This window comes from Hemicordylus capensis, chromosome 6 (assembly GCF_027244095.1).
Source record: "Hemicordylus capensis ecotype Gifberg chromosome 6, rHemCap1.1.pri, whole genome shotgun sequence".
Lineage (NCBI taxonomy): Eukaryota > Metazoa > Chordata > Lepidosauria > Squamata > Cordylidae > Hemicordylus > Hemicordylus capensis.
The window spans coordinates 50,283,647-50,305,628 of record NC_069662.1 but is presented as its reverse complement, the minus strand read 5'-3'; the positions used below and the strand labels follow the sequence as shown (position 1 = coordinate 50,305,628).

General features: G+C 44.3%; 1 protein-coding gene across 1 annotated transcript; it reads left to right on the top strand.

The window, feature by feature from the left end:
* Positions 1 to 1,593: 1,593 nt before the first annotated feature.
* Positions 1,594 to 20,047, top strand: HROB (homologous recombination factor with OB-fold). Its single transcript, XM_053258830.1, has 11 exons — positions 1,594 to 1,853; positions 3,356 to 3,505; positions 5,530 to 5,580; positions 6,183 to 7,415; positions 8,140 to 8,223; positions 10,733 to 10,873; positions 11,660 to 11,768; positions 15,010 to 15,095; positions 16,150 to 16,299; positions 17,755 to 17,905; positions 19,193 to 20,047. The coding sequence occupies exons 2-11, from the start codon at positions 3,503 to 3,505 to the stop codon at positions 19,267 to 19,269; spliced, it is 2,085 nt and encodes a 694-aa protein (XP_053114805.1). The 5' UTR covers positions 1,594 to 1,853; positions 3,356 to 3,502; the 3' UTR covers positions 19,270 to 20,047.
* The last annotated feature ends 1,935 nt before the right edge of the window (positions 20,048 to 21,982 follow it).

Genomic DNA, 21,982 nt, shown 5'->3' with positions numbered 1-21,982 from the left:
ATCCTGCCGCCCCAATTACTCATTACATTACGGCGCCAGAGCGGGAAAGCGGCGGGAGGGGTAAGTAAACCCTCCCGCCACTCTTAAAGCGACCCCCCACCCCCAGACCGGACCACCCAGGTCCGGACCGGTCCGGGCCCATCCCTACTGGTAACCTCCAGGCTTGATTACTGTAATGCACTCTATGTGGGGCTGCCTTTGTACGTAGCCCAAAAACTACAATTGTTACAGAATGCAGCAGCCAGATTGGTCTCTAGGACAACACAAAGGGACCACATAACACCGGTTCTAAAAGAACTGCACTGGCTGCCAGTATGATTCTGGGTGAAATACAAAGTGCTGGTTTTTACCTATAAAGCCCTTAATGGCTTGGGTCCAGGCTATCTGAGAGAGCACCTTTTTTGTCATAATCCCCGCCACCTGTTATGATCTTCTGGAGAGGTCTGGTTATAGGCCCAGGACTGGGCTTTTGCTGTGGCTGCTGCAGGGCTTTAGAATAAGCTTCCTGTGGAAATAAGAGCATCTTCTTCTCTGTTTTTTATGAAGAACCTCAAGACCCTCCTCTCAGGCTGTTAGTTAGAATTAATTTTAATAATTTATAAAAACTTATTTTAATAATTTTATTCTATTGTTTTTAATGTCATGAATTTTAATATTTGACTTTTAAATATTTTAAATTTTGTACACCGCCTAGAGATATACATATCAGGCAATATAAACATATGATAAGTAAGTAAGTAAATATCAGATGTAACAAAATATGTCATATCCAGACTTTTCACCATTTAGAGAGATGGGGTTTATCTAACAGATAGCAATATTCTTGTAAGTTGTATTTTGAACTGATTTTATCTGCATCTGTCTTATAACTGCTTCAATAATGGTCTTTAATGTTGATGATGTAATTTTAATGTTAGTTATTGTATTACATTTTGATGTGAGCCACCTTGAGCATTCCTTAGAAAGGGGGAATAAACATTCCTTAATGAATAAATATCAAGCTTTTTTTAAATGCTGAAAGGCATAATCTCATACTGCTGCAATCAACTCGATGGCACCACCTTTTCTTTCCTTCGTTATAAGCCACTTTCATCCACAGCCTGCACCCTGTAATGTGGGGATATGTAATGGGATAATATGTAAATTATTCCCATATAGGTGCGGGCAAAATGATAGCCTAACACAAGACTTTAAAAACACCATGGACGTATCTTTGCTGCTATATTTTGTTTCATGCTGTCCGCTGCATTCCTGGGTTTGTCCACTGGGCAGGATCCAGATTAATGTAGTAAGGATTAAATCCTATTGAAATTAATAGGATTAAAGTTAGTCGTGAATAGGATTAAAGTTAGTGCCTAATTTGTTTCAATAATGCTTAGTCACGACTAACTTAGTATGGATCCTATTTTTACGAGCAGCTTTTTGTTGTTGTTTTAAACGAACAGGTCTCAGCGGAGGGAAAAGGCGAGGAAAAAGAACCAGGAAGATAACGTTTCAGATAATTGAATTGTCACTCTATTATTTAACTATCTCTATGTATGGGGGGTGGGGGAATGCTAACAGGCAACGTGCTTGCGTAGTGGGGAAAAAAAAAGAACCAATCGCCCTTCAGCTGGCTACTCACAGTTCTCGCACAGGGGAAAAACCGAGATTTCCTCTTTGTGGGCGGGTAATTTCAGCTATTGCGCCTGCGCAACAAGAGGAGACGAACGAAGTGCCTTCCTCTTCATCATTAGGGCGGGTGGTTCGAATCCTGAATGGGGAGGATTGCAGCTCTGTTTTGTTTTCTGTTTAGTCGCCGCTTTTATTTTCCTCATAATTAACACTGGCATCTGGGTCCTGTTTCTACGATGGTAAGGAGTGGAGAGATGGTTTTGAAGGAGGCAGTGAAGAGAAGTGGTATTAATGTATCTAATTTAATGTACTTGAGCAAGCCTCCTTATATTAGGATTGTGCTGGGTTAGTAGGAAAAATCCCGTTTTGCTAATGTAGCTGCCTTTCTACCATTTAGGTCCTTAAGATGACTTACAAGCATAATTTTAAACCGTGTACATTAGTACTTCTGAGACAAAAGTAATGAGCAAGTGTTTGAGTTTCACAGAACTCTTTTTCAGGCTGGATGTTAAACAAAAAGTTGAGGGGGGTGGAGAGAGAAGAGAAAAATACACTGTTGATGAGCTTAGTAGAAGCCCTGTACTCAATATGTGATAATCTGAAGAATACTTAAAATATATATATATATATATATATATATATATATATGTCTGTCTTAATCAAGACCATGGACTTCTTTGCCACGATGATATTATTATTATTATTATTATTATTATTATTATTATTACATTTTATATCCCACTCTTCCTTCAAGGAGCCCAGAGCGGTGTACTGCATACTTAGGTTTCTCCTCACAACAGGAAGTTGTGAAGTAGGTTAGGCTGAGAGAGAAGTGACTGGCCCAGAGTCACACAGCAAGTATCATGGCTGAATGGGGATTTGAACTCAGGTCTCCCTGGTCCTAGTCCAGCACTCTAACCACTGCACTATGCTGGCATATAAATACTGTATTTTGTGCTGTGCTAACTTATTGCTAATTCTGTTTTCATCTTGCATGCATCTGGTCTGTGCAGACTTACTGATGTCTTTCTTACTGTGCAGACTTACTGCAGCCTCGTGACCTTTGGGCTCCACTGTTTGCAGTGTTTGTCTCCCTTTTTACTCATTTATCTACCCACTTAAGTGACCCTTAATGCATCTGACAAAGTAAGCTGAAAGTCCTAAAAGCTTATGTTACAGTAAATCTTTAAAGTTAGCCTTTGAAGTACCAAAAGACTGTTGTTCTTACTGCACCAGACTCGCAAGGCTTCTCCTCCAGTCTTAAGGTGAAGATTCAGTTACAGACAAGGCTGTAATCTATGCACATCTTGGAATAAGTCCCACTGAACACAGTGGGGTTTACTTCTGAGAAACATGCATAGGACTTAGCTAGATTTTAGTATGAGTCCAAATGCAAAAGCAATAGCTGCTTTCCCTTTGAAAATAGCTAGCAGTTATTTAGATCTGTCTCTAGCACTATTCTGTTACCAGGTCACTGTGCTTATAAGCATTAGAGACCAACTGACCATACATAGGAGAGGGCAAAATTGAGTGTGATCCTATATCTTAGAACAGCAACCATTTACAAATGGATTTACTGAAGGGTTGCTGCTTTTACCATTCCAAAAAAGAACAATTGTGTGGGGGATAGTTAGTTCCTGATGCCTTCCCCTGTCTCCCATTCTATCCTAAACTCTCCCCCACCTTATCCAAGTTGTGCTGCTATTGATGATGGATGCTTTTAACATACTTTGATTTGCAGATTAGTAGCAGGAGTGGAATCTGGTGACCCATGCAACTGCAAAATATTTTTCCAGCTCTGCTGATTGGTATCACTCTTGCAAATAAAAGAAAAAGAACTCTTGCTGACACAATGAAAAGCAGAAGTTAACTTCTTAAAGACTAAAAAATGGTATGTGTGAAAAGAGGCTTGATGTGTTTTGAGGGACAATTCATGTCCAGTGATTTTGAACATGAGAGGGAAACATGGAGGGTGCTAAAAGCGTCCAGGTTCTGGTTTCGAGTGTTTCCCTTGATGGGGTTGCGCTCCCCTTGAATGAGCAGGCTTGCGACTTGGGGGTCATCCTGGACTCGCAGCTCCTGCTGGAACAGCAGGTGGAAGCTGTGGCCAGGGGAGCCTTTGTCCAGCTTCATCTGGTGTGCCAACGGCAGCACACTGGCAGGCCCTGGCAATCGTAACTCATGCCCTCATCACCTCTCGGTTGGACTATTGCAGTGCGCTCTACCTGGGGTTGCCTTTTGAAGATGACTCGGAAGCTTCAGCTGGCCCAAAATGCCATAGCACAGCTGCTTATGGGCAGCAGAAAATATGATCCTGTTTCACCTTTGCTGAGGTCACTGCATTGGCTGCCAGTTTGCTTCTGGGTCCAATTCAAGGTGCTGGTTATCACCTATTAAACCCTTCAGGGTTTGGTGCCTGTGTACCTTCAGGACAGCCTCTCTTGTCCAACTTTGACCTGCCCTGTGAGATCATCTCAGGTGGGCCTTCTCAGAGTTTTGGGCCCAGGGGAGGTATGTGGGGCCCAGGCTCGTGGGAGGGCCTTCTCTGTTGCACTTCCTCCTTATGGAAGACTCTGCCTCCTGAGATTCATAATGCCCACTCTCTTCTGTCCTTTAAGAAGCTTCTGAAAAGCTTCTATTTTGCCAGACTTTTAATTTTTAACGTGTGTGTGTGTGGTGGGGGTGGTTCTTTCTCTTGTTTTCTTTCTTTTTCTCTTTCTTCCCCCCACTACTTCTCTTGTCTTTGTTTTTGCTGTTTTAATTTGTGTAAATTGCCTCAAGTCTAAGGAAGTCAGGTGCTCAATAAATTGGCTGAATAAATAAAATGTTTCCAGCTTCTCTCCATTACAAAACAAGCTTCCTTTTGGTGCTTCTTTGGTTTTTACACTTAATGCTTTTGACTCTTGAGAGAAATGCACCATCTTACTAGCACCTCACAGAGCTGGGTGCTCTGTGAGGTGAGCCCCCAAGCGGTACTTGCTATTTCCAGTGCAGGGGGTGCTTTTCACTGGAATCAGAGGGTGAAAATGGGGTGCTGGGAGGGAGCATGGGAACTAGTTCCTTCCAGCAATTTCCCCATGGGAATCTAGTACCTAGATTCCCAGTATCCTGTGCACCCTCTCATTGATTCTTCACATTTTCCTGGCATCCCACTTGTACCTTCCTGGCAATCCAACAGCTTCATTCACAGCCTCTTATTCTGGTAAAAAGCCCCTGTGCCAGAAATAGGAACTGCTGTCTGGCACTGTCCAAGCCGGGAGCACCCATCTCTTCATGGTGTTGTGGAGATGAAACATTGGTCAGAGAATCCAACGCACAGGCCTAATTTTTACTTAAATACTCAATACATCAATAAAACATATACTTACTCTTTCACATATGTTCTAGGCAGGCATTGGGATAATAACCTGAAAAACATTCATTACAACTTTGAAATTGCCAAGCTAGCCTCACTTTGCATTGGCATCCATTCACTGTTACTAATGAATTTTTGAAAGAATGACTGACATCTGGATTGGCACTGCCTGCCTGTGGCAATGTGAGTTCCAGTCTACCACTGCACTGACACTCGAGCAAGAGAAGAGGTGGTTTTCTCCCATCTTCTCTTTCCTCTGAAGCCTACACTGCATCACCAAAATATGTCCCTAAGGTTGGGCTTCCAGGGGAAGGGAGATCAGTGAAAATGACCACTTCTCTCACTCAAGAGTCAGCGCAGTGGTAATCTGGAACTTGCACTGCTGCCCCTGTGCAGTGCTAGCTTGGATGATGACCAATGAATTTTTAGAAATGGGGACAGTTCTTATGAAAAAATGAAGTTTGTGAAAAATTTCCACACCACATCTCTGTATGGGAGGAATCTGCCATTGGAATGAGAAAACTTACAGTCCATTTTTTTTCTTTTTTTGCTCTCCACAGGCTTACAGGCTACAGAAGCTGTTTTCTGTGGAGGCAGAGTTTGACGATGAGGTAAGACAGTATTTGTGTGTTACCTGTTGGCCCCATTGTACAGCTGTATGTGGTGGAAGAGACAAGGGCTACTACTTGCTTGTTGAAGGGGAGCGTGTGGTGTTGAAGGATCCAGTCCAAGACTGGCCTTACTGGCCAGGTTTCAGACAAAGGACTCTTTTCAGCTTCACTTGTGAGAGTCTGAGACCCCAGGGAAGAATTTATATATGGAGAGTTGAGAGAGAGCATCCCATAGCAAGGTTTTATCCTCCATGTCTGTGTATCTACGGACAGGAGAGCTGGTCTATGGAGAGGATTGCTGGCCTTGTGGTAGCAAGCATGACTTGTCCCCTTAGCTAAGCAGGGTCTGCCCTGGTTGCACATGAATGGGAGACTAGAAGTGTGAACACTGTAAGATGTTCCCCTCAGGATGGAGCCACTCTGGAAAGAGCAGAAGGTATAAAGTTCCCTCTCTGGCTTCTCCAAGATAGGGCTGAGAGAGACTCCTGCCTGCAACCTTGGAGAAGCCGCTGCCAATCTGTGAAGACGATACTGAGCTAGATAGACCAATGGTCTGACTCAGTATGTGGCAGCTCCTTATGTTCCTATGTCTCTCTCACTAGGATTTCCTGCTGGCTGTAAAGGATGTGGAGAAGCAGGTCTCTGCTCCAGTCCCTCCGAACTCAAGATGTCTGAAACCCCTCTTGTCTGGGTTGAGAGCCCCCAGCAACACCATCATGCCACCTCAGGACTTGGTCAACATTGGCCCTTCAAAGGCTATGTCCCCTGTCTTGCAAATACAAACCTCCATTCGAAGATTTGGGGAGGGTGATTGTCTCAGCAAAGTTGAAAGCGACCAAGCAACATCGCCTCTAGTAGCCGGCTTCAAAGTTCAGACGGAGCTGGCAACCTTGTCAGCAGAACGCAAACAGAGCTGCGCTTCGAGCACAAGGTTCAAATTTGTGAGCAGATGTCCAGCTCTACTCCCCACTGGGGACGCCCCTTATGATGAGGAGCTTGACAATCAGCTTCTCTTGGCTGCATGCACGGATCTGGAAGAGCCTGATGCACGGTTGCATCTGGAGCCTTCCAGAGCTCACTGTGGATCTCGGGAGCCGATGGGGGACATTGGTATTGGTGATACAGTAACAGCCAAGAGGCTACGGGTGGCAAATTCAATGATGTTGGTGAGCCCTGTTGGGCTGGAGAACTCACCGTTAGAAAGGACCCAGAAGGCAACCTCAGTGGGGGTCTGTTTCCAGTCAGTGGAAGCTTCTCCAAAGTTGAATCTGAGGCCCACTGCCATGCGGTCCTCCTTGTCACAGTCTAACCAAGGACTGAGCACAAACACTGGCACCCTTCCACCCACTGACTGCCAGCTGTTAAAGCCTATTCAAGCAACTCTGGATAAAACTGTTGCTGGGTCCAACAGCCAATGCCTGCCTTTAGTTAGACACCCCTCCTCCTTCCCTTTGGCAAGCCCGCCTCCAAAGCCATCCATGCCTCGGATACCCAGCCAGGGTTTTTTCATGCCTCGAATGGCCAATAGTGGTGCTCGGCTCCCACCCATGCCCCGGATACCCAACCAGGGCTGCTTTGGGCCTCAAATGGCCAATAGTGGTGCTCGGCTCCTTACTGCATACGGCCAGGCAGTGGCATCTGTAGAGATCCCATCAGCTTCTCCTAAAGCATCCTGTTCAGCTGCACTCACTGGGAACCTCCAAACGCCTGTGGTCACCAACCACCTTGTCCGCCTGGTCACAGCAGCTAACAAGACACCCCAGCCAACAGCCCACATTTCTTTGCGGGTGAAGACTCGTCGCTTTCCTGGACCTGCAGGCATTCTACCCCACCAAGTAAGAGAATCAGCAGGCACAGGAAACCTAAAGTCTGTGTCTATGCAGGTGTGGGCTGGAATATGACTATCTTCATTCTTCCTACTCCACCACATTTGGGAACCATTTGCCTGCAGTTTTCTTTGGACTGAAATGGGTGGGTGGTTGTGCTAGTGAGGGCAATTACTCATGCCTGCCCACACAGATTCTTTAAAGGCTCATCGGGTTGTCTTTTTCTTTTTTTCTGTCCTGCCTGATGAAATGTTCAAGGTAGTTTACAAAAACATCCAAATAATAATAAGTAGTAGTAAAATAATTGAAATATATAGGTAAACAAAAGTAACATCAAAATAAAAGGAACCCCCAGCAAAATATTAAAAACTGCCTTAAACTGAGCTGGTGGGGGGCATTAGGAATAAAAGGAGAACTCTGAATGTGTTTGGCCGTAGCTTTTGCTCAAGGAGACATGGTTGCCCTCCTGAGAGGGGCAGGGTTTCTGTGGGCTAGAAAGTAATAATTTGGATCCAACCCTGTATCATTGCTTCTATAATCCCTTAGGCAGGGTTCTTCTATTGGAAGCACAGGGTATGGAGTGTCAAATTCAGCATCCTGAAAATCTTAACTAATTGTTCTTAAAGTCTCTTATTCTTGGATTACTTCAAGATAAACCCATAATTTTAGAATTATTTAGAATACACTGACAAGACTTTGTCCATAATTATTTTCTCCCTTTCTCTTCAAAAAGCCTGATGGAAAAAACCTGGAAGAAATTCTGATTTCAACCCCACAAACACCAACTCATGGAGCTCTAGCAAAGTTACAGACAGAGGTAATTCCTCTCTTCCACTGTTCCTTTTCGTCTTCCTAAAGAAACATTTATACCAAAGGTGGAGACTGAACATTCTGTGTAACCTATGAAGCAGCTGTACCATGTGGTATCTTTGGTGAAAATCCTGAGAATTTTGTGTGTTAGAAAAGGCAAAGTTGTCTCTGGCCCATATGGTGGTAGAAAATGACTTGGTATGCACAGCTGCCATGTTCTAATGTCTTAAAGAAAACAGGGTCAGGATGAAACTTCAGTCACCTGCGTACTTGTTTCTATTGGGCAGAGTGTCCTGACATCATCTAGTACAGGGGTTCCCAACATTAGGTCTTCAGATGTTGCTGGACTACAACTCCCATCATTCCTTGCCACAATGGCCAAAGGCCAGGTCTAGTATATTCTCCTGTCTCCCCTGATAACTTGATTATTCCTCTTGTACAGAAAAGAAACTAGGCTCTTAAGAATAGTGAAGTTGTGCAAACTCATTTTGTGAGCCAGAGTGCGATTTCCACAACACTAACTAGCCAAAATCAGCCCTAGTGGATCTGGGATTAGAGCAGAGTTTCTCAAACTTCTAATAGCTGAGGCATATTTCTTTCTGCATTAAAACTGGAAACAGTTTATTGTTATACCCTAAGAGGTTTATGTTTAGAGCAAGGCTGCACAACTTCAGCCCTCCAGCTGTTTTTTGGACTACAGCTCCCATCATCCCCTGCCACAGTGACCAGTAGGAATGATGGGAGTTGTAGTCCAATTTCTGAAGGCAGGCTAAAGTTGTGCAGCCCTGAGTGTTTCCATGTCACTGGGCATGCCTTCTGAAAGGCAGTCTCCTCTGAGGGCAGGTAACTCTGCTGTATAGTATACACGTATTGGAAGTCATTCAATGGTCCAGTCGTGCCTGATGCAGAAACACAGCCAAATTATTTGCCTCTGCTGGGGGCTGATTAGGAGGAAGCAAGCTCACAGCAGTTAATTATACAGAAGGCACTTTGGGCCCACCAGAGACTCTGCTTATTTGGTTAATTTATCATGGCACACAGTTTGGAAAGAATGGTTTTCTGAATCAAAAGGTGTAGTTTTTTTGGACAGGGTTGAGGCCCAGCACTCCCCCCGCCAAAAAAAACTTAATTACTGTAATGATCCTCTAGCTCAGGCCTGCTCAACTTAGGCCCCCCCAGCTGTTTTTGAACTACAAATCCCATAATCCCCAGCCACAGTGGCCAATAGCCGGGGATTATGGGAATTGTATGCCAACATCTGCAGGAGGGCCGAAGTTGAGCAGCCCTGCTCTAGCTGAACAGCATTTGAACCCAGGTATCTTGCCATAGCTTCATAGGAGAACATACCGCTTGATTTTTCATCCAATTAAAGGATGTCAGGTAGAAGTTTGGGATGTCTAAAAGATGTATGAGGTTCACCTCCTTTTAAAATTGAAGACCAATAAGGAAATACATGCATATGATAAACACTTATTGCTGATAGCGGATAAATGGTCAGATCAATACCTCTATTAGAGGGAAGGTGTAAAGGGGTGTGTGTGGATAGAACAGCAGTCCAAGCTGAACTGCTAGGTTAATAGTGTAATTATTACTAGCCTGAACTATGACTTGGGAAATTCCCTGAACTTGGCCATGAACACAACGGCCTTAGGCAGAGCATAATCCATCATTCCTATCTCTCTCTGCAATATGAAGTTAATACTGGTTTACCATTACAGGGTGTTGGTAAAGATTATTGAGAGATGCTCTATGCATTTAGGAGAAGAGCTGTATAATGGATCACAAAGACTGTTCACATGACTAAAAACTGGGAAAGTCAAGTGTCTTACCCAGCTTCCTGTGTGCATTCCTGGATTTTGGTCATCTGTCAGCAAAAACCGAGGCAGGAGGAGAGGGAAAGTGATTGTGTGGGAAGTGGGCACAGGCTTTGATGGCTGCCTACCCAGCATTTTTACCTGGCTTATTAGCAAAGGGTGGAAGAAACAGAGCCTATGGCTGCCTCCCACCAAATCGCTTTCCCCTCCTCCTACCTAGGTTTCTGCCGACAGACAACCGGGAACACGCACAGCTCCCGAAGCTGGGTAAGACACTCGTCTTACCCAGTTTTTGGTCATGTGAACAGTTTTTGTGACCCATTATACTTAGTTATACAGCACTTTCTTTATACTTAGTTATACTGCTTATTATACAGCTCTTTCCCTAAATGTATAGATCATCTCTCAACACACACCTTGTCCTACACATGAGTAGGATGCCTGTCCTACCCAGTTTACCATGGTGGGAACCAGCCTGGGTTTTCTTCTAACTACTTATATGATTTAAAGGTGAGAGATGAGTTCAGGTGAAGAGAAGGGTGGCCCTGGGATTGGCAGAAGGAGGGCTGAAAGCAATATTGCAGGCACCTGATTGGGTAAAGTAGCATCCCAGTGAATAATGTGCCTCCAAGATGCCAAATAAATTATCCAGTGATAGCCTGAAGGTGTATCTTAACCTGGAATTTTGTGCGGTGACCTCAGGAAATGCCTGCTTCGCAGCAGCCAACAGAAGAGGAATTTGGAAGAGGCCCTTGGGTTGCCATGAAAACGGAGCTGGGATTGGATGAGAGAGATCCGTCCTGCTTCCTTAGGACGTACAGTGTGGTCATGGTGCTTCGGAAGGTAAAGGCCAAAACAAATTATTTTGGGAATGGGAAGTTCAGCTATTGTAGAAATGTCTTTGAAGTGCAAATGCCAGAGATAATAAGTTGGTTTTTAGAAAGATGCTTGCCAGCTAGGGTGGAGGGCCGAGGAGTAAATAGATGCTTAAAGCATTGCTGAAGCCGAGTAGGTGTAGCCATGATCTGTAGTCCGCATGGAAGCCATATGTAAAAGTGGGGTATATGTACAGTAATATTCTTAAATATAACATTAAGCCCTTCTAAAATATATTGGAAGAGCTGGTAGCTGGTGTTCACTCAAAATCCAGCCCGCGGAAGGCCATCAGCTGGACCATACTACAGGGTCCTGCCGCCCATGCCTCTTTGACAGGATTGTTAGCTCCATGTTTGCATGAAGCCTGATCTAGGAATGTGGAGATGGGCAACCACCACATGTTTCCTCCTTCATTCTTTCCTGCTGCACCTCAGAAGTGATGAGGGATGTATGGATGGTTGCTAGACAACCAGCCTTGTTGTTCAAATGATATCCACCCCACCACCGCACTTGTAATAGATTGCAAGGAGGTAGGAAGCCAGTTATGAGGTTTCCTTTGCCAGCTGTCATGAGAGACAACAGAATGACAAGAGGAACCGTATCCTAGAAGGCCCCCACCATATCTTCTGCTCCTTCTCCAATTGCCGGTCACATGTTCTCAAATCTAAAAGCGTAGCAAATCCAGCTCCTACTTTTCTGTTCTCTGACTTCCCATACACAGCATGTCTCCCTTGCTCATTGTCTTTCATTCAGGCAGCTCTAAAGCAGCTTCCAAAGAACAAGGTCCCCAACATGGCGGTCATAATTAAATCACTGATGCGGACCAATGTTGATGCAGGTGCTGTGTTCAAAGACGCTACTGGTAAGGGTGAAAACTACTAGTGGAAGATGGGAGGTGGGTGGGGGTATTGCTTTCCTCTACATGATGTGCCGAGACTCCCTGTAATTAAAACTTAGCAGATCAGGAAGAGAGGGCCTAACCTAGCCTTCCCCCTGATTAGTGCTGGTTTAGAGCAGTGTAAGTGATACGGCCCCTTCTGCTTGTGCTCAGCCCTGAAGTAGCTCTCCAGACAATCTTATTGCTGACTACCAGCTGTTTACAAACTTTGGGAGGCCTTGGTGGATATTTGTGGTCATCAAGAAGACCCTGTCCCTCTGCCCAGTAGACATTGTGTTGAGTTCCCAAGGTGCTTGGAGCACATTGGAAGTTCAACACGATAGCCCTGTTCAGGCATTATTAGTAGGATGCTGTACACAAGTACAGCATGTAAAACGGGGCTGGAAATCCCACCCTGACCCTGCCAGTCATTCACGGCAGCATGCCGCTCATTGTTGAAGCAGTGTTCATCTGAAGAGGCAAATACTGTAGCCATGATTAGGGATGTGCACGGAACCGGGGTGGTGGTGGCTCAAAGTGATGGGGGGGATACCTTTATGGGCACGGGAGGATGCTCTTACCCCTGCAGCGTTTCCCCTGCCGGTGCTGCACTTTAAAAGGGCCTGGTGCGTGTCAGGTACTTCCGGTCCGATGATGCAACGGGGCGGCAGGGAGGTATTATTATTTCTTGTTTACACAGTCAGACAGGTGTTCTTGACTGGTTTGTTTTATCCAGACATCGAGTCCTTCCCAAGGACCTGGGATGCCAGAATTTTATCATCAATACTGTTGGTTGTTATAGATATAGTCGCAAAATATAGGCAGTTCCCAGTAAAGTTGCTTTTTGTAATTGGCTGATGGTGATTTCTGAGGCACCTATGGTGTTGAGGTGCTCTTCAGGTTGTTTTGGAATTGCACCTAGGGTGCCGATTACCACTGGGATTATATTGGTCTTTTTCTGCCACAGCCTTTCAATTTCAATTTGTAGATCTTTGTATTTTGTGATTTTTTTCTATTTCTTTTTCTTCTATTCTGCTATCCCCTGGTATTGCTATGTCGATTATTTTAACTTGTTTTTCTTTCTTCTTGACTACAGTTCTGTCTGGTGAATTGTATGGCAGATGTTTGTCTGTTTGTAGTCGGAAGTCTCATAATATTTTTGCATCTTCATTTTCTACAACTTTTTCAATTTTATGGTCCCAGTGTATCATCCCTGCTACCTTGTCATGCCTTTGTTTGTAGTCAGTCTGTGCGATCTTTTTACAACAGCTGATTAGGTGGTCCACGGTTTCATCCACTTCTTTACAAAGGCAGCACTTGCTGTTTGTTGTTGACTTTTCTACTTTTGCTCTTATTGCATTTGTTCTTAGTGCCTGTTCTTGTGCAGCCAGTATTAAACCCTCTGTTTCTTTCTTCAAGTTGCCATTCTTAAGCCATTGCCAGATCTTGGTGATGTCTAATTTTCCACTTATATTGTGCAAATATTGACCATTCAGTGGCTTATTTTTCCATTTTTCTGCTCGGTTCTTGACTTGTAGGCCTGCTTTGTTTCATTGGTGTTGAATAGTTTCTCGTTCTTGACCATTATAAGTGCATCTTCTTCACTGTCCTTTATATATTCTTCAAGGCCTCTTTTCTCCTCCTCTACTGTTTGATGGACTTGCAGTATTCCTCTTCCACCTGAGCTGCAAGGGAGGTAGAGCCTATCTGCATCACTGCGGGGGTGCAGAGCATGATTGATGGTCACTATTTTCCTGGTCTTGCGATCCAGCGTCTCTAGCTCTGCCTGGGTCCAGTCTATTATTCCTGCAGTGTATCTGATAACAGGTATAGCCCAGGTGTTTATGGCTTGTATGGTGTTCCCGCCATTGAGTTTGGAACTGAGGATTTTTCTAACTCTCCTGATGTATTCACTTCCAATTTTTCTTTTAACTTCAGTGTGTGCGATGTTATCAGCCTGGAGAATGCCCAAGTATTTGTAACGTTCTTTCTCTTCCAGGTTCTTGATCTTGCTTCCATTGGGCAGTTCTATTCCTTCTGTTTTTGTTATTTTCCCTCTGTTCATTATTAATGCAGCACACTTGTCTAGTCCAAACTCCATTGCTATATCGCTACTGAATATACGGACAGTGTTTAGCAGTGATTCGATTTCTGACTGGGACTTTCCATGCAACTTCAGATTGTCCATGTACAGCAGACGTTTTATTTTACTGGATGTTTTAGATGTTTGGTATCCGAGGCTTGTTTTGTTTAGTATTTGTGAAAGTGGGGTCATGGCGATTACAAACAACAGAGGGGATAATGAGGTTGTTGTTGTTTTTTACATTTATAGCCCACTCTTCCTCCAAGGAGCCCAGAGTGGTGTACTACATACTTCTCTTTCACAACAACCCTGTGAAGTAGGCTAGGCTGAGAGAGAAGTGACTGGCCCAGAGTCACCCAGCTAGTTTCATGGCTGAATGGGGATTTGAACTCGGGTCTCCCTGGTCCTAGTCCAGCACTCTAACCACTACACCATGCTGGCTCTCTACAGGTCTCTAACCACTACAGGTATGCTGCTGCCCCGCCGGATCTTTTTAAAGTGTGCCACCGGTGGGGGAAATGCAGCGGGAGGGGTAAGAGCACCCTCCCCCGCGGCCTTTGAACTGGCAGAGTTGTGGGTCGTTCGAACCTGTTCGGAAGCCCATGCAGATCCCTAGCCATGATGGGGGGCCTCCAAAGCGACCATTGTTTCAAGGGCAAACGGCTGCCTCCTTCCAAGCTCTGCAAAAGGAGTAGGACTTGTGTGAGGGAGGAATGCTTGCCATGGTGAGTGAACATGTAGACCTGCTGATGTTGCATCTGATGATGTGGGAGAGTCCCACCTTTTAATGGGGGAGAGAGTTAGAGAATGGTCTGCTAGCATATTTCAGCTTCACTGGATCCAGCACAGAGCTGAACAAATATCTGCAAGTCTTGCATGCTGGCATAAAATGTTTAGGGGTCAACATACTAAATCAGCCATGTAAATAAGTAATTATGGGGTGGGGAAACTGTCTCCCCCTGCTTCAGTTGTCTTGACAAGCTGACTTCTTGAACCAGAAATGTTTAGACGTCTTTTTCTTTTGTTGTGACCATCTCTGTGTTCAGTGGTGGGGAGGGGGATACTGAGGGCAGGGGGTGCTAATGTGCTTTGGCCTCACTGTGTTATTCCTCTACCTAATTGGTCTGGTCTTTTGCCACGCAGGTGAAATGCAAGGCACGATACATCGTCTCTTGCTGGAGGAGAAAGAGAGTGAACTTAAGGCAGGTTCAGTGCTTCTGCTAAAACAGGTACTAGAAAGCAAAAAAATCCAGCATTGGGTGGGCTCTGATGAGTTCCATGCTACCCAAAGAAACAAAAAATGCTTATCAACCAGGAATATAATATGTAAGGCCCTTCTTTAGATACATTTCCTCGAGATAGAACTTCATTCTGGGGAGACTTTCCAAGCTTTGAAACAATATTATTGCAAGGTTCTTAAATGTACCTTCCCAGTCCAGTTAACACATCCATTGCAAACCTTGAGGCACTCTAGTGTAAGAAAAAGAAAGGAGGGGTGTCCTTGTCCTGCAAAAAAGAGAAAAAGTGGGCGTGTCCTTGTCCCTGCAGAGCTTGCAAGCTCTATTTCAGCGGGAAGGGAACACATCATGGATGAATGAGTATCACAAGCAACTTATTAAATTGTCTGTGATGACATAGTGATGTGTGACACAACTCTCTGTCAAGAAACTGCCGCCTCCTTTTAGGACTGACCTATGACCTGTGTGTCCCAGTGAGGTATGCAAACACATACAGAGTTGGAATTCTCTGCCTTTGGAGAGAGTATACATCTTTATTTAAACTGACCTTGTGGTGAGAGATGGGGTAGGATAACTAGCACACTGTTACACACTTCAACTCCTTTAGATAGGCCAGGCTAGAAGCTCAGTTAACCAGTTTTGTTCCACATCCCACCTTTACTCTGCAAGCAGAATGGTTTATTCAGTTATCTGAAGGATGTGCACTCTCCTCTCCATTCTTGGCGCACACGTTTCTCTTTAAAGCAATGAACAAGCATTAAGATGTCCAGGGCTGGTTTCAGGGGGCCCTTGGTAAACTGGCCGATCGATGTGGGCCCTGAGGGGTTGCTCCGCCTTTATGTGGCGGCAGCAGCAGCAGTGAGCACAGACTTGATCTTGGGGATTAGCAGTGGGCCCATCTGAGGGTCCATGGGTCTGAGCAAACTCTACATATTAGAGAGGATTTAGGCAGGCTAGGAGGTTTGCACATACTGCCTTGATATGACTAGTGGTGCTGCATACCAGAGAGGAGAGGTTTGATACTGTATCTACCTTTGTTTCACAGGTGGGTGTGTTCTCCCCATCCTATCGCAATCACTACCTCAATGTGACACCTAATAACTTGGTGAAGATATATCCACCAGGATTCAGTGGTGGGACACCCCCTCAGTTGTGCCATGAGATTAGGGAAAGAATGGAAATGACAGCACCACAGGTAAGCAGCAGCTGTCACAAAGCTACTCACTCCAGCAGGGTTGGAAGGATATAGAGAATGCTGTGTGTACTCCATGTTTGTTGGAATTATTATTTTTTTAAAGTCTTGTGTTTGATTATCTGGAATGATGAGGCTCACAATAATGTGGAACCGTAAGTAGTGTTCTTTTTGTTTATGGGGGGAGAAAGTGTGGGGAATGCCTGGTGAAATCTTAAATAGTGACTGAATAGGACTTCCATTGGTTGGGACAGGGTTTCAGTTCCCCTCCTTGCTCCCCAACAGCCCTGCCCAAAATGCAACTTATGCACAATAGTAAAAATTACAGACAACAACTAGATCTCTACTGTTAAGCACAAACATTATTAGCTATCATTATAAATGCAACCATCCAATAATTATTAAAAATCCCCCTCCAATAGGAATAGCTTTTTTGACTCTAGATAGAGGAAGATATTACACTGCTATTGCTTTCTTTGAGATTGATGCACAATGTTGTTGTGGAACATTAATCCACAACCAAGACTAGACTGTGCTTGAAATACCATCCTACTCAAATCTATCTCCCATTTAATTTGGGAGATAGATAGTCAAACCTCATTTGACTATTACCTTTTATTATTTTGGCAGTGTAGGTAGGAGGTAGGTTTCAATTCTACATCCAGAATTGAAGAGAGCTCAGCCTAAATCTGGGAGACCTGTATTCAAATTTCACTTTTGCCACAGAGTGCATTATTTTACTACTTGTTTTATTTTGCATACAGCCCTTCCTCAAAAATACTTCGAGTGGCATTTTATCCTCACAGCAGTTCTGTGAGGCAGGGTTGTGTCTGTCTGTCTTGCTTAATGCTACCTTGTGGGTTTCATAGCTGAGCAGGGATTTGAACTTGATTTTCCCAATGATCCAGCCATGTGATCTCTTCTTCACACCCATCTTGGGCTTGCAGCTCTCCAAGGCCAGCATGGGCAAGTTGTAACTGTTGCTTGTGATATGGGAGGGTGGGAGTGAGGGAAGGAGCTGGAAAAATGGGCCCTCCTTTAACCCTTCTCCCCCCCACTTCTCTGCTCATCCCTCCTTGTCAGTGGAAGGTCATTGTGTTCTTTGTATATTCCCTACTCATACTGTTTCCTCTTCCAGATCCTGTCAGATGATAAGGCTAAGTAGCATTTGGACAGAGGAATTATAGCAGCTAAGAGTGGTAGAGGATATCCCTGGTTTAGTCTGTAGCATCTTGGATAGCAGGCTTTAGGTTAGACCTTGGCCTCAGGCCTTGGGGGAGCTTCTGCCAGTCGACAGACATCTTTTGGTGATCCGACGTGATATAAGGCAGCACCATGTACCTTCTCATATTAGGAGCCAATTAGAAGGAGGGATGTGGTTCTATGGTGTAACTCTTAAGGATGTAAAAACTCAAATACTGAACTTCTTGGCTGTCTCTTGGGTTCTTGTATGTGCAGGTAGGGTCAGAATTCCAACAGGATCCTCTTGCCAATGCCTCTGTGATCATAGCCACAACAGAGTACAGGAGTAGGCACGGGCATGAGATGGATAAGAACTGCTGCCAGGATACATCGTCATTGTCAACACTTCCAGGGACTTGTGGATCAGGTAAACTTGGTGCTGTATATACCATTCCCAAAGACTGAAAAGACTAACTTGGGGGAATATAACACTGAGTAGCAATAAACAAATGTGTGCCTCCTTGTCTTTTCTCAACCCCATTTCCAGAGTCAGGAAAAATGAGGTGCATGGGCTACAGAGAAGTCTTGCTGAGCCAGATGCAGCCTGCAGTGTTGCTAACACTTGTCCTGGTGCTAGAGTATCCCATAGTTCACAGATTGGCAGCTAACATACAGTGGCCTGAATATGACCTCTGAATATCAACAGTGGGATGGTTCATGCAAAGATAGAATAAGGCACATGGTATCCTTGGAATCTGTTATTACTGTTTAAATAGTTACTAGTCCTCATAGTTGTCGGGAGAACCTAGCTACAGCTTTGAAACTAGAGAGAAACTGGCCAGGGTTTTTTGCTGTCAAGGGATAAAGCTTGGTTGCTGTGTATACTTGCTGGCCCTTCTTCATGACTATGGTTATCTGCCTGCATTCCTGCTCACCTAATTACATCCTAATTCCCTGCCAGAAAATCCCAAATATTTCTGAAATAACTAACCCTGACTAAATCCATCTTATTTATGTATTATTTCTCTGTGTAAACCACCCTGAGCCATATTTGGAAGGGCGGTATAGAAATCGAATAAATAATAATAATAATTTATGAAACATAATTCTAGTCATGGAAACTGGATGACTTGCAGTTCGCCTGAAGTCACTTCCAAAGACTGAATGGGAACATGCCTTTTAAAGACTCACTTTACTGGATTTTGTGCATTCAGAATAGAGGGCAACAGAGGCAACTATGTAGGCCGCACTTGTATATGTGCACTGCAGTATTTTGTTGTGGCCACCTAATGGCGCAGCAAGCCAGAGGTTGCCGGTTCAAATCCCCGGTGGTATGTTTCCCAGACTATAGGGGAAATGCCTATATTGGGCAGCAGCAATATAGGAAGATGCTGAAAGGCACCATCTCACACTGTGCGGGAGATGGCAATGGGAAACCCCTCCTGTATCCTACCAAAGACAACCACAGGGCTCTGTGATCACCAGGAGTTGACACTGACTTGATGGTACAACTACCCATGTATAGCCTTGAATGCTGGAGGACAAAGGGGTGCCAACCCCCCCCCCCACACACACACTGAAGAGAACAGGGGAGTCCCTGTCTTGGGAGCTCTGTGAGCACATAGGGACACCTATATGTACCCCTGGAGGTGGGACTAGGGTGCCTTATTTCCTGTTAGCAACCTGGCTGACTCTTCCTCTACTATCCATTCAGATGACCTAGACCAGCTTCTTGGAGAACTGCCTGATGACTTTTTCTCCAGCTCGGATGTATTGCAAAGTGGCCAGTGACTGTTCCCTGGTGTTCAAAAGGAGAGGGACTTCCTGTGGTGGACCTGAGGACATTGTCCCGAGTGTGGTGAAGCCTTTTGCACTGTGAGGTTGATCCCCTTGTGTATCTCTGTTGGGTGGTTTTCCCCTTCAGCATCTTCATGGACATTGACTGTGGAGTGGGGGAGAGGCCTTAGGACAGCTGTCTGATGCCAAATCTGTTGCCTTTCATGTGACTGGATGGAAACTCAACACCTACACAGCAGCAACATTGGCCTTTAAGTACATTTCCCTCTTTCTGCAGCTTGCCTTTCCTTCAAAGACATGTCCTGTTGCCTTAAGGGTATCTGGCAGAATGCTGTACCAGACCTGTTTCTGCCTGCACTGCACTTTGCTTGTTGGTTGGAGCCAGCCATGACAGCAGTTAACGTATTTAGCAGCTGTCATTCCCTTTGGGTTTGAAATGCAAGCTGTCCTGATGCCTGCTTTGGTGTTGCCCTGTTGCAAACCATCTCAGTCACAGCATGGTCTGGCCTTGGAAATCAACTTACAGAAACACAGACAGGGTTAACAAACCATTTAAAAAAATTATAGGCAAAGTGGACTTTTGCTGATAGATTTTTGTGACAGAGAATGTGTCTAACTTTTATTTAATGCAACATTTTTGTGTTTGCTGTTGACATCATTTTAGTTGACAGTCTTGTTTATGGGGAGATGATTTTCAAAGAAGCAATAATGTTGGTTTGGGTATATGCATATGTCTTTTGAATATATCAAATATATTTTAAGTTTAATTACACTTATGGAGCTGGATCTCTATGTTTCTTACTAAGTAATTCATACTAATCCAAATTCTGGATATGTTGGTGGCAGTTCAAAATACTGCAGTGCATCTATGAACACATGGGGCTTCGTACAAATAGGGTCACACCACTCTTCATTTTTACGTGTTTAAGTTTGCCTTCATATTAAAGAGAAACAGTCCTTACTCATATGGAACCTCTGCATGTGTGGATAACTTGAGTTTATTGGTTGCAACACTTAAACTGGATAAACACGGTTGTCTTTGATTTTTGGGTAGATTGTAAGAAAACAGTATGCTAGTACAGTAATAAAGAAGCAATAATAGCAGAAATTAACAGCTTTCTCCTTCTTCCCGCAAAGCGCTGCTGTTAATGTGGTGGTATGGATGGGAGATGTAATTTGGCCACTTAATATTAACACACTTGATTAAAATCCAGATGCCCATCTGAATAACCTTTCAGAGCCAGCTCTTGCACAACATTTGCTTGCACCAGAATGCTGCTCGACCATTTCCATAGGCCTGTGTGTATGAAGTGAGCACAATGGGATTGGTCCTCTGTGTGCACTTCTGTGGGACAATTGCATGAGCATAATGCAGGATGCTTTGCAATCCTTGGCTCCTGCAGGTTAAAAATGTGTATGTGCTTCTGGAACTATATGTTATGATGTGCAAACAAGGAACTTGGGGCAGAGGAAGAGGGAAGAGTCCAGCACACAAACTTTAAAGAATCAAGAAGGAAGGATAGGCATAATAGGTGAAGGAGACATGCAGTTGAGGGAGATAATAAAAGGACCTTTCCTGTGATCGAGCAGTGGATGGATGGTGATCTGTAAAGCAAATCCAGTCCTCATACAGCCTCTGATTTGTTTACCTGTGCTTTTGGCCAAGTCTAAAAGGAGCCATTTAGCTCCAATTGGAGTCTGTGGAGTGAGGAGAAACACTGGCTACATTGCAGAGTAATTGGCTGCAATGCACCCTCTCCCTCCTGGCCTTCTTGGTACTCTTATGGTGCCAGTAGCTTCTGGAAATATGAGAGGAGTGAATGAAAGAAAGCTACATGAGAAGAGAACGACTGCTTGGTGGTAGAGCATGTGCTTTGCATGCAGAAGGTCCTGGGTTCAAACCATGACATCTCCAGTTACAATAATGTCTGATAGCAACTGGAAAGGCCCAAGACCTTGGAGAGCCACTGCCAGTGAGGACAGACAGTACTGGGCTAGATGGACCAGTGGTCTGGCTTGGCAAAAGGCAGTGTCCTAGATCTGATATTAATTCTCTTTAATACTACTCTGCAGTAATGCTCTTCCCTGTAAAAAGCACTCTGCCAGAAGAAAACAGGCCTTGCAGGAAGGAAGCCACTAGCCCAGCCTTCTGCTCTGCTGGTTTTCTACTTAACAGTAGAAAGTCTTTATATATGGGATTATTTAAGAAAGTCATTCCCGCATCTGAAGTGATTCAATTTCTTCTAGCCCCTCCTAACTCTACCGTTTAACTTTGTTGCATATGTAGATCCAGGCAGCTATTAGTCAAAGATTAGACTAGGATTTGTGCTTTATTATATGAAGCACGTAAGCTATTGCAGGATCCATTTTAAGAACTTGTGTAAAACTCTAATACTTTAGAAAACACCACACAAACCTGCAGGGTGTTCCTTATTTTTCCATGGCTAACTGTTTAAACTAGCAAACATAGTTTCCGTTCTCCATGTCTTCTGGCTTCCTGCTGTGGCTCAGAAACCTAGAGATCCCTTAACACATAGGCCATCCACAAGGCTTAATTTGAACCAGGTCTTGTTGCTGGTACATTTTGAAGTAACCATAATAAGTAAAGTGTTGCTGTCCATGTGCAGAGTTCCTGCATAACCTCAGGCCAGCCTGTTTACCCATGTCTGAGATGAGGTATGGGTTTCTTCAAGGTAGCCCACCTTAG

Coding starts and splice junctions, on each gene's coding strand:
- HROB (XM_053258830.1), top strand. Junction 7,416..8,139: donor CAGGCATTCTACCCCACCAA/GTAAGAGAATCA, acceptor CTCTTCAAAAAG/CCTGATGGAAAAAACCTGGA. Junction 15,096..16,149: donor CAGTGCTTCTGCTAAAACAG/GTACTAGAAAGC, acceptor TTTGTTTCACAG/GTGGGTGTGTTCTCCCCATC.